General features: G+C 41.8%; 1 protein-coding gene across 1 annotated transcript; it reads right to left on the bottom strand.

The window, feature by feature from the left end:
* Positions 1-296: 296 nt before the first annotated feature.
* Positions 297-1106, bottom strand: LOC138907278 (uncharacterized). The gene has a single exon (XM_070197869.1). The coding sequence runs from the start codon at positions 1104-1106 to the stop codon at positions 297-299; it is 810 nt and encodes a 269-aa protein (XP_070053970.1).
* Positions 1107-12789: the final 11683 nt, after the last annotated feature.

Genomic DNA, 12789 nt, shown 5'->3' with positions numbered 1-12789 from the left:
CCCGGTGGGATCCCTGTCATATCAAGATGGGACCAAGCGAAACAATTCATGTTAGCTATAAGAAATGGAATAAGCTTTTTTCTAAGCTCGGGATCTAACCCCGTGCCCAGGTATACCTTTCGTTTAGGCAGATTTTCGATTAGCGTAATTTGCTCCAGTTCTTTGACCGTTGATTGGGTAGCGTCAGAATCATCGGGGACCACGAAGGATCGAGGGACCCCATGTTCATCATTTTCGTTAGTCTTCTGATTCTCTAGTTGGGTCGAGGTTGACGTTTGTGATTGCTATTTGGTATCCTATTCCCTCTTCGAATCCGATCCTTTTGTCGATGATAGTGAAGATATCGGAATTACTTCATCGACGGCAAACATTTCTTTTGCGGCTGGTTGCTCTCCGTAGACTGTTTTGACCCCCTCCGATGTTGGGAATTTCAGAACCTGGTGGAGGGTCGAGGGTACAGCACTCATATTGTGGATCCACGATCTTCCAAAAAGGGCGTTATACCTCATGTCGCCTTCGATTACGTGAAACTTCATATCTTGGATGGTTCCAGCCACATTTATTAGCATAATTATCTCGCCCTTAGTAGTTTCACATGCAATATTGAATCCATTTAGAACCAGGGTTGCGGGCACGACCTGGTCCTGTAGACTGAGCTGCTCTATGACCTTCAATCTAATAATGTTGGCCGAACTACCTGGATCAATTAACATACGCTTAACTTGAGTTTTATTCATAAGTACAGATATTACCAGTGCATCGTTGTGGGGTTGCATGACTCCTTCTGCATCATCATCATTAAAGTACAATATTTCTATGGGTGCGTAATCCTGAGTCCGAGATCGCTTCTCTCTTACAATAGACATCTTAGTGTGTTTAAGCACCGTCCCCTTGGGTATATCGATCCCACCGACGATCATGTGGATGATGTGTTGTGGCTCTTCTTGTTCGTCTTTTCTACTGAAATCCCTGTTTTTGAAATGGTTTTTGGCCCGGTCACTTAAAGATTCTTGAAGGTGCCCTTTATTGAATAACCGGGCTACCTCCTCTCTCAGTTGCCTGCAATATTCCGTTCTGTGGCCATGAGTGCCATGATATTCGCACATTTGATTGGGATTCCTCTGGGCAGGATCGGTCTGCAGACATCGAGGCCATTTAGTATCTCTGATGCATCCGATAGCTGACACGATGGCGGATGCATCGATGTTGAAGTTATATTCTGATAACCGCCGTGCTTCCTTAGGTCCGGTATGCCTGTCGAACTCGTTCCTGTTCATTAGCCCCCGAGACCCTTAGCCTCGATCACTTCTTTTATCACCTTGTACGGGGTTACATCTTGGTCCGTTGCCCCTATGGTCTCCACTATAAGGTCAGTATCGGTCCCTGATCGGCCTTGGTTCTTGATTGATGTCCCTTTTAATAACAGACCCAGAACCTAACTGGTCGTCTTCGATTCTAATTTTCAATTGATACTGATTGTGTACATCAGCCCAGGTAACAGCTGGGTACTCGATTAGGTTATGCTTCAACCATCATGAAGCCATCGAGCTTCATTCGTTTAGACCTTGAGTGAAAGCTTGAACAGCCCAATCGCCTGTGACTGGTGGTAGATCCATTCGTTCCATTTGGAAACGAGATACGAATTCTCTTAGCATCTCGTTATCTTTTTGTCTTACCTTGAAAAGGTCCGACTTCCTGGTCTCGACCTTTATGGCTCGAGCATGTGCTTTTACGAAAGAATCTACAAGCATAACAAAAGAATCGATAGAGTTAGGCAGTAAATTATGATACCATATCATTGCCCCCTTTGAAAGGGTTTCACCAAATTTTTTCAATAATACAGATTCGATCTCGTCGTCTTCTAGATCATTCCCTTTAATGGCACATGTGTAAGAGTTGACGTGTTCGTTGGGGTCGGTCGTTCCATTATATTTAGGAATTTCGGGCATGCGGAACGTCTTGGAGATCGGTTTCGGAGCTGCGCTTGGGGGGAAGGGCTTTTGTACGAATTTTTTGGAATCCAAGCCTTTCAATACTGGTGGTGCCCCCGGGATCTGATCAACCCTGGAATTATACGTTTCCACTTTTTTTGTCGTTTGCTTCGATCCTCCTTTCTCCTGACTCTATTCGTTTTATCAGTTTCTCGAGTATCTTAGCAATTTCAGGATTAGTCCCTGATTCTTGTTCATTTGACCTTACTACAGCTGGCCCCGTTCTGTGGGTGACTTCTCGGGATGGACTGGGCTCCGGCCTGCTCGGTTCCTGGGTTTGGCTCTGCAACTGAGCTATTGCTACATGTTAAGCTTGCAACATTTTAAAAATCATACGCAAGCTGATTCCGTTTTTCTCAGCGTTTTGGGTATTTCGAGCTGCAGATCGAGTTCCACCATGAATGATATTTTCAGGGTCGGAACGTTGGTTTGATTCGATGGCCACATATGAATTAACGTCTATTAGAACTTCGACCCGAGCTTCAACGGCATCAACGAGCGGCCTTTCATCCTCGGGCATCAAGTTGTTGTTCTCATCTTGAAGGCCAGCTTCGTTGTCGATAGGTAGGGCCATTGATTGAGAATTCGTCGTTTTCAGCCTGAAATTAAAAATACTTCCAAGGGAAAGTGTAAAATAGTGTGTTTCACAGAGATTCGTACCAAATAACCACTATTATCCTTAGCCCCACGATGGGCGCCAAACTGTTTACCCGAAAAACGGATAGAGTTGAATTTATATGTAATTCTAAGGATACGTGGTATAACTTGGCACAAATTGGAAAAGTAAGTAGAAAAATATCGAATATTGACTGTAAAAAGGAATAAAATACAAATCAAACTGAGAAGAAAATGATTTATGAACAGGCAAGATGAATCAATGTACAAGGCTCAAAAAAGGATAATCTTTTCTATATATCTGTAAATCTCAATAATATCTTAATATGAGAGTGTATAGATGCCTCAATGTCCCATCTCTTTATAGAAATGATACTCACTCTTCTTATAGTGGAGGGATCCTACTTTGGATATAATTAAAAATACATAGTGGGGATCCCATAATAGATAAGTTAATTAGCTTTTCCTTAATTCCCGCCGAGATTCTCTCCCTTAGTGTGGCTATAACGGCTCTTGTCTCTTAGCTCGATCTTGGTCCGACATGGTATTGGTCGATCTCCAGATTTCGAGCTCGATATTAACTCGAGCTCGATATTGACTCGGGATCGATGTTGACTCGGGATAGGTATTGACTCGGGATCGGTATTGACTCGGGTTCGGTATTGACTCGGGCTCGGTATTGGTCGGTCTCTGGCTCTTGAGCTCGATAACACTACTTCATATCATAGCTTGATATTGACTTCGAACTCATTATTAATCGGTCCCTGAATCTTGAGCTCGATAACCTGGTTTCGGATCTCATCTCGATATTATGAAGATGACATTCGGTCCATTATGTTCCAATCTTGACTAATTATACGAAAGTCAAAAACTGATTTTGACCGTATACATCTACTAAACAGCTATGAGTAGTCTTTCCTTTTTGTTGTCATCGACCAAATTAAAAAGCAAATTTTGTTAGACTATTGTCTATTCGAGCTTGTCCATAGCGATGTTCATCACACATATATATATTCAACTAGTAACTGTTTTAGGGTCGACATCATCTTTTCGTGTATCTCATATCCCATTTGTGGGATTGCACTGAGTGTGTGGGTCTTATTATTGTATCATCTTTTCGTGTAGAAAATAAGAAAAATTAGGTGTTTATGGAATGGGATAGATAGGTCCATGCAAGAAAAAACTAATTAATTTCCTTTAAATTATCCGAGTTTGGTTACTAACTCCATTGTCCCTTTGATTTTCTTTAAGTTATGAAGAAGGCCAAAATATTAAGAAATTCATTTAGATAGAGTAATATAAAGGGCATGCAGCTAGAATCTTAGTAGGTCATGAATTTAGAGTTATTGTTTTTATTTTATTTTCTTAATAACGGTAAGTTAAAAGAAATGGAATATCCTCGTTCATGACACTATTTTTAGGGTAATATATTCTTAAATAGCTTTGAGATGGTTAGCTCCAACAGATTGTTTGACCTTCTTAACTCTTAATTAGGAAGATTGCTCCGAGGTTTAGTACTAACTCTGTCGTACGTTAAATTTACTTCTACTGTTTTACTTTTTTATTAATTGTATATTAATAAATATTTCATTTGAAGTCATGATATATACCAACACGGCAAATGTAAATATATATGTAGTAAGAGAAGCAATCTTCATATATTATTATCATTTTTCTGGGTTAATATGTTGGCTATATAAGGACTTCTAAATTCAAGTTAATTAAGTATCATGATATAAAGTGTAAAACCAATTTTTCCTACTGTTTACCCTTAAAATTGGATAACAATTAAACTTATGATATGGTTTTAAGGACACGTGATTTCACTTAATACAAATGAATAAATGTGAGGATGAGTAATAGAAATTAACAATAAAGTAAAGCAAACCAGTGTTAGAATGAAACTCAGCCCTCGAGTTTGGACACCCTCGAACTGGTCGATGCAAGAATTATCAAAGTATAACAAGCTGATGAACAATGGTGAGAACGAGAAGAATTATATTGTTTTTTTGTATCTGTCAATGGTGTGTTACAAATGATTAGACCTCCCCTCCCCCCCTTTTATATAGTAGAGGAGTTCTACTTATGGTACAATTCTAATTACAGAAGGAAACCCCATGATTAGCTAATCAACCGTTTCTGATTTGATCCGTTTTGAGATTTACGCCATGATCCTCGACCAGTCACCGAGATTTACGCCATGATCCTCGACCAGCCACGGATATCTTGCCTTTCTGTTATTATGCTATCTTCGATCTTGCTCGATATCTGTCTCACTTGGCTTCGATCGCTACTAGTCTCGATCTTGACAGGTACCTCGGTTCTGAACTCGTTACCTTATCCTCGTGATATGTCCTATTCCGTTACGAGGCCGTCCTTCGATGCATACTCCTGATTTTGGTCAAATAGTAAAATCGGGTGGGCCCGGTTTTAACTGTATACAGATAGTCCCCTCTCTTTTTTTAGAGTGTAATGACAAGAAACGAATTGAACCTTCGATTTTCTATCTCGGTCTGTCATGATGCCATCCTTGTGACGTAAGCGACGGAAGTGACTGAAATGTCCCGTCTGTACAGTTACCAAGGCATTAAATGTATGTCAGTCGATAGTCGGCCACCGCCAATATTGAACTGTCATTGTGAAATTTATAAATAGCCCCTCTTTCCACCATTTTGAACTTTTACTTTCACATTTTCAATCTTCAAAGCTTTTTATATCTTTTAATTTCTTCATCTGCGAATCTACCATTTTTACTGCTAACCTCTTCTCAAAACACCAAATCTTATCATCTCTATCTATTTTTAACTTCAAATCCATACAAAATGGGAAAAACATCAAAAATTGTTCCTCAAAAGGAAAACGCTTCTTCATTGCGGCCGGCCGGCGACAAGACAAGCCGGTCCCTGAGGAGTGTGTTCCCGAGAGGTGTGTCCTCATTTCCGATTTTAAGAGCCAATGTCGATGTATATATACTCGATAACTAAGGGATACCTTAAGCAGGTAAAGAAAGATTGTAACTGGGAGATCAAAGAGGTGGTGATCCCGACCCCCGAAGAGGACATCACCAGCCATATGGAAGGGTTTCTAAGTGTTTATACTTACCCTTTCATGCTGGACCCTCCCGACCCCGTCGTTGTTGATTTTTGCCGTCAGTATCAAATAACCCTAGGCCAAATCCATTCTTCCTTTTGGCGAATTGTGATTCTGCTCCGATTCTTTGTGAGCAAAGTCGAGGGGATGCCTTTCACTCTCGACCATCTCATCAGGTTATACAGCCCTCGCCTCTATCGAGGTGGCTTAATAAAACTCCAACGCAGGGCTACCCAAATGCTATTCTCAAGCATAGACGAGGACAAGGACCAAGGCTAGATAGGCCGATACGTTTCAATGAGGACTTCCGACCTAATCCAGGCCGAGAAGATGCCATTTCCCGAGAAATGGAATATGAAGTGTAAGTACAATCGCACTGTTAACTCTTATTTATTGTTTTGTTCCTTTGCTTCTTCTCATCGATATCCCCTTCCGTGATGTAGCGGTCGCTTGGATGTCCGGTATAATTCCTAACCTCAAGAGCTGGGTTCGGGACCTGGCATCAACCTCTTCGTATGTCGAGCGCTTATAGCGCGATTTATCAAAGGGCCGATAGGAATCCAAAACTCATGGTAAACCTTTTTTCCACATCTTTAATGATTTTATCAAAGCATTTCTTACTTAATTTCCTTTCATACAGACATTGGCAAAGATGTTGTTATGAGGGCCCTATCTGGTGAGAGGGAGACTTCGATCCCGGCACCGAAACTGGCGAAGGACAAAAAGAGGAAAAAGTCCTCACCCTCCGAGGATCTAGAACCTAAGAGGAAGGTGGCTCGTAATCCGAGGAAGAACATCATCCTCCTGACCGAAGAGTCTGTTCGGCGTCTAAGGGAGGAAGACGAAGAAGTGGAAGAAGACGACTTTGGGCTGGTGGCCCGAGTAGGAATGAGCACCGAGGCTCCAAAGGCCACTGAATCGGTGAAGGCTACAGAGACTCCGTCTCGAGATAAGAGGGTCTCGGGAAAAGACTTGGGCGAAGTCCCCAAGTTATCGAGGATCGAAGATGCCTCCCACCACACTGAGCCAACGATGGGTATGGCTGTTGAGGCCCCTCGAGATGAGGAGAACGCCCCAAGTGATCTACTTGGGGCAATAGAAATTGGAGGCTCCCCGCTGCTCCCCTCGTTTTCTGAGGAGATGATTCAAGAGGCTCGGGCCTTGAAGACCCTCTCTATCGAAGGAGCCCATGGAAGGGAGGACCCCTTCCGTGATTACTTTACCGAGGTCGAAGATGCTACCGGCCTGAGTGACTTGGAGGTCTCGAGGAAGGACTTGGGCGAGGCATCGAGCCTTTTCAATGAAACGCAGCAAGTTCTTAATCGGGTAAGCCTTATCTCCCCTTGTTGGTATTACCTTTGTGTTAATTTTTCTCTTTTTGTCTAACTTCTTTTATTCTTTCTGCGTAGGCCTCAGCGCTTCACTGAGAAGCATTTTCTCGGTCTCGAGCCGAGCTGAGTTGGTATGAGGCCGACATGCAAACGCTTACCGAGGAGAGGAATACCCTCAACTTTCTCGGTAAGCAAAAAGAAGAAAAGATCAAGGACCTCCGAGCCGAATTGGCCACGGCTCACAAAGATCAGACCGACCTGATCGAGCATGTAATGAAAATATTAAAAGCTCATGGGCTCGATTCAGGAACGGTGGCTAAAATTTCGAACTCACAGCTGCAGTAGAAGGTCGAGAGGATCGAGCAGCTCCGCGATAAGGTCAACATAATAAAGGCGGAGTCCTTGGGGTGGAAAGAAGGTATGGACCGCTTTGCTGCAGAAAAAGAGACTGCTCGAGCCCAATAATCATCGGTCGTAAGTGAGCTTCAAGGTATGAAGGAGAAGAGCTTGGCTCAAGCAAGGAAAATAGAGGAGCTCGAGGCTCGGTTGGCTTCCGAACTTGCCAAGGCCAAATCTGAAGCTGAAAAGGCAAAGGCAGATTCGATCGTGGCCGCCTACCGGGCTGATGTTGAAGCCGCTCAAGTCCAAGCGAGAGAGGCAGCCGAAATCGCTCAAACTCAAGCATATTAGATTGCCGAACTCGCCGAATGCCAATCTCGGAGGGAAACCCTCGAGGAGATCCACGCTCGAGGTTTCGATTTTACCAACGAGATAGTAAAGGCTAGAGAGCACGAAGCCAAAGTTGGAGCGCTGTCCACTTCCAATGATGGTGATGATAATGGCAGCAAGAGCAGGTCCAAGAATGGGGAGGACCTCGATGGAGAAGTAGTTGCCCCCGGAGAAGATCAGGAACCTTAGAAATTTTCACTTTTGATCTTTTGTATAGGATCCTCATCGGACCTTGTAAATATTCTTATATATAAAAAGATCTCTTTCCTTTTAGACTTCTCTTTATTTCATTTATGCCTTGTGAAAATTTTATTTTATTTATGCCTTATGAAAATTTTGTTCATAAGTTCGAGGCTTAGGCAATTTGATCGAAGCTGAACTAGTATAGTTTTTATAAATGAGTGAGTACTTGCTCGAACTCGGAGTAGGGTGACCCTTAGGTTTTAATCGAGTGAGGATGATTTCTTCAAACTCAAAAATAAAATGGCCCTTTAGGCTCTTGAATTAGGCTGATACGGCTATAGCAAAAAGAATGACTTTCTCTCCCTTTTCGGCTTGTAAAGTTTATTGTTTAATCATATAAATTATGTTGTGCCTTAGCACAAAATAAAGGATTTGCTCGAGAGTTCGAACGGTTCCGTACCCATTAAGATTTTCAAGGGTCGATATTATCAAGACCCTTTCTTTCGTAATGCCTTAGCATAAAATAAAGAATTTGTTCGAGAGTTCGAACGACATTGTACCCATTAGGGTTTTCGGGGGTCGATATTATCAAGGCCCTTAGAAATTTAGCCGAGGGTAGCCTTTTTAATCGGTTTGTGAAAATATTCAAAGGCATGTTTAATAACGAAAATCGGACGTCTTCGAACTATGTTAATTTGGTTGTAGCCTTTAACTTGGGATTCGCCTTTTGGGCTTGTTCCCCTGTTATACTTTGAACTTATTCTAAGTATCAATCCCCCGAGTGGATTGCCTTTTTAAAGTCTTACGATTTCGAGTTTTAGTAATTCGATCATGTCGATTTTTTGGATGGCAGTCCCCGAGTATCGGGTAAATTGTTTGAAATTCAGTTATGATCGGCCCTTAAGCCAGTTTCCTTAATATATCATAAGTATGAAATTGTAAAGTATAAATTTTTCTAAAGCATGGAACATCTGGTAAGGAAAAATACTTCTTTCAATAGATTATACATACGTACATGTTTTGCCATTAGGGCTCGAGTAATCTACTTGGACACGGTTCATTTGGCCATTTGGTCGTCTACAAAATTTATCTATCGAGACCCTGTTGACACGAAGTATTTTCCTTGTAACTATCCGAGGGTGATACCCCTCAGTATTCGAGGTTGATTGTAAAGGAGCATCGGATACTGTTGAATTTCTCTAAGTTAGCACGAACAATGATTGCCTCATTAAAAACCTCGCTGGAAAAACCCATTTAGGACAAAAACCGGTCTAAGGGAAAAAGAGTGCAACGCGTGCTTTCAGACCTAAGGACTCTGCGTTTGAAGAATCCTTTGATGTCTTCGATTAAACACCTGCAAATGGTTAGTATAAAATATAAATGAAAATGGAGAAGGTCGTACCTTAGCAATAATATAGTTTGAGGGGTGATATATTCCAATTGTTTGGTAATTGTTCGCCATTCACCATGCCAAGTTTGTAGGATCCTTTTTCGATGATATCGAGGACCTGGTATGGTCCCTTCCAGTTCGGACCAAGTTTTTCTTCGTTTGGGTATCGAGTATTGAGGGTGACCTTCCTCAGAACCAAGTCCCCGATTTTGAAGTGTCAAAGATTGGCTCTTCGATTGTAGTACCTTTCGATCCGATGTTTCTGTGCGGCCATTTGAACGAGGGCGGCTTCCTGTTTTTCACCTAGCAATTCGAGGCTTGTATTCATAGCCTCATGATTTGACTCTTCCGTTGCATATCGAAACCTGACGCTGGGTTCCCCGAGTTCATCCGGGATTAGATCTTTGGCGTCGTATACTAAAGAAAATGGTGTTGCCCTCGTACTGGATTTTGACGTCGTTCGATATGCCTAAAGGACTTTGGGCAATATTTCTCTCTATTTTCCCTTAGCGTCGTTCAATCTTTTCTTTAGGTTTTGAATGATGGTTTTGTTTGTCGATTCGGCCTGTCCGTTCCCACTAGGATGATATGGCATCGACAGGATCCTTTTTATTTTGTGATCTTCGAGAAATTTTGTCATTTTGCCGCCGACGAATTGCTTTCCATTGTCGCATATGATCTCGGCAGGCATCCCGAATCGGCATATAATGTGGTCCCATATGAAGTCTATGACTTATTTCTCTCTAATTTTCTCGAAAGCCTATGCTTCAACCCACTTAGAGAAATAGTCAGTCATAAACAAAATAAATTTAGCTTTACCTGGGGCCGATGGCAGAGGGCCGACGATATCTCTTCCCCACTTCATGAATGGCCATGGGGATAAGACTGAGTGGAGTTGCTCTCCGGGCTGGTGAATCATCGGCGTATATCTTTGACATTTGTCGCACTTTCAAACAAACTCTTTTGTATCTTTCTCCATATCGGCACAATAGTATCCTGGTCTGATGACTTTGTGAACCAATGATTCGGCACCGGAATGATTTCTGCAGGTGCCCTCCTGGATTTCTCGTAGGACGTAGTCAGTATCTCATGGTCCCAAACATATTGCCAATGGTCCATCGAACATCCTTCTATATAAGGTTCCATCTTCGGCCAATGTGAATCGAGCGACCTTCGTACGTAGAGTCCTCGATTTTTTAAGATTCGATGGAAGCTTCCCATTCTTTAGGTACTCTATATACTTATTCCTCCAATCCCAGGTCACACTTGTGGAGAGAAGAAAAAAGAAATATAAAAAAAAAAGGAAAAAAAGACAAAGAAAATGAAATGAAAAATGAAAAAAAAAAGGAAAGGAAAAAGAAAGAGAAGAAACCAAAATAGAAAACAAAACCAAAACAAAAGAGAATCAAAAACAAAGTTCTCGTCCTTGAACTACGTTTGACTTAATTCCGAAAGGATACGTAAGCAGCCTCTCTCTGGGGTTCAGTCACACCAAAATAAAAACCCAAATTCCCTCAAAAGTGAAATTGGGGCACATGTTATAATGGTTTGGCGATGGTTTTGTCTAAAAGGTTCCAAAGTTGTAATTCAATCCAAATCCTTTTTACCCAAATCCTTTTCAAGTCCTTCCGATCAATCGGCAAAGAGATTCAAAATGGGAGGATACAGTTACTCGGATCTGATACAACAAAATGAGAGAAATAAAATAAGAGAGACTTATTGGTGAAAACCTCACGGGCACCATAAGGCGATGGTAAGCAGAGAAATTCGAAAATGAGAGAGTCTTGTTAGTGAAAACTCACAAAGAGCACTATAAGGCGATGGTGAGAAGAGAAATGAGAGAGGCCAGCTGGTGAAAACCCGCAAAGGGCGCCACTGATCGAAAAGAGGATCCTCACAGCCACTGGCATCGACATAGTCCTGGCAAAGTTTCTCAGTCTCAAATCAAGAGTTGTGATAAATTTCTGAGAGTTGGACGGTTTACACAGATCAGGCATCTAGTCCAAGAGGCATGTCATGTTTATTGAAGTCTGTATTCACTCCAGATAAGTCTTTCTTTCTTTTCCCCGATAGGGATACCTCTTGTCTAAATTCATTTGTCCATTCCATTATTTGCTTTTCTTTGAATCCTTTTCGGTTTAACTCTGTTCTAAAACTAAGGCAAAGAAGGGAAGGCAGGACTGATTTACAGGGTTCTCACTTGATACAAGCCAATATGCAAAAGAAAAGGCACCCAATCTCGACAAGGGCATCAAGTTGACTCCAACTGGCCATGTTGGCCGATGTTTCGAAATAAAAAACTGTTGAAAGAGGAAATTCAAAGTCAAATGCCCACAAGGGCAAAAAAAAGTTGAAAAGGTTAAGTCCCACGTGACTAACCATCAGGACAAAGTCCGAAAAAGCCAGAGGTTCTCCGAGGTTATAAATGCAATCGATATTCAGGAAACAACCAGTTGCAACTGAAAGGACCGAGACCAAGTGACTGAAACAATCAAGGCCACAAAACCAACCACCGTTTCAAACTGACAAATTGTTCTTTGTTTGTAAAAAAAATAGGGAAACAGGTGCAATCCAAAAGCAACCTTGCAAGAAGCAGGTGCAACCAAAACGAAATTACGCAAAGGCTAGAAATAGTTTTGCAGCAACTACTGCAAAAGGGAAGTCTTCTCCAAACTCTTTCCCCCATTTTACTCATTATCTTAAAAAAATATATGAAATTAAAAAGAAAGAAAAAAAAATCATGGTAATATAGGGTCTCCAATCCCTAGCTGTATTTTCCAACATAGGGTCTCCACTCCCTAGTTGATGATTTTTAGACTTACGGTCTCCACTCTCTAGTTGATGATTTTTAGACATAGGGTCTCCCCTCCCTAGTCGCTTTTCCAATATAGGGTCTCCACTCCCTAGTTGATTTTATTTTAGACATAGGGTCTCCACTCCCTGGTCTCTTTTCCAACATAGGGTCTCCACTCCCTAGTTGATGTTTTTAGACATAGGGTCTCTATTCCCTAGTCTGCTTTTCCAATCTCCACTCCCTAGTTGATGTTTTTAGACATAGGGTCTCCACTCCCTAGTCTTTTTTTCCAACATAGGGTCTCCACTCCCTAGTTGATGTTTTTAGACATAGGGTCTTCACTCTCTAGTCGTTTTTCCAACATAGGGTCTCCACTCCCTAGTTGATTTTATTTTTAGACATAGGGTCTCCACTCCCTAGTCGCCTTTTCCAACATAGGGTCTCCACTCCCTAGTTGATTTTATTTTAGACATAGGGTCTTCACTCTCTAGTCGCTTTTCCAACATAGAGTATCCACTCCCTAGTTGATTGATATTTTAGACATAGGGTCTCCACTACCTAGTCTCTTTTCCAACATAGGGTCTCCACTCCCTAGTTGATGCTTTTCCAACATAGGGTCTCCACTCCCTAGTCTGTTTTCCAACATAGGGTCTCCACTCTCTAGTT

This window comes from Nicotiana tomentosiformis, chromosome 3 (genome assembly GCF_000390325.3).
Source record: "Nicotiana tomentosiformis chromosome 3, ASM39032v3, whole genome shotgun sequence".
NCBI classification, from domain to species: Eukaryota; Viridiplantae; Streptophyta; class Magnoliopsida; order Solanales; family Solanaceae; genus Nicotiana; species Nicotiana tomentosiformis.
The sequence above is the reverse complement of the archived record's forward strand: the minus strand, read 5'-3'. Positions and strand labels throughout refer to the sequence as shown.

Excerpts from the sequence above, each read along its gene's own strand:
- LOC138907278 (XM_070197869.1), bottom strand. The coding sequence starts at position 1,106 with ATGTGCGAATATCATGGCACTCATGGCCACAGAACGGAATATTGCAGG.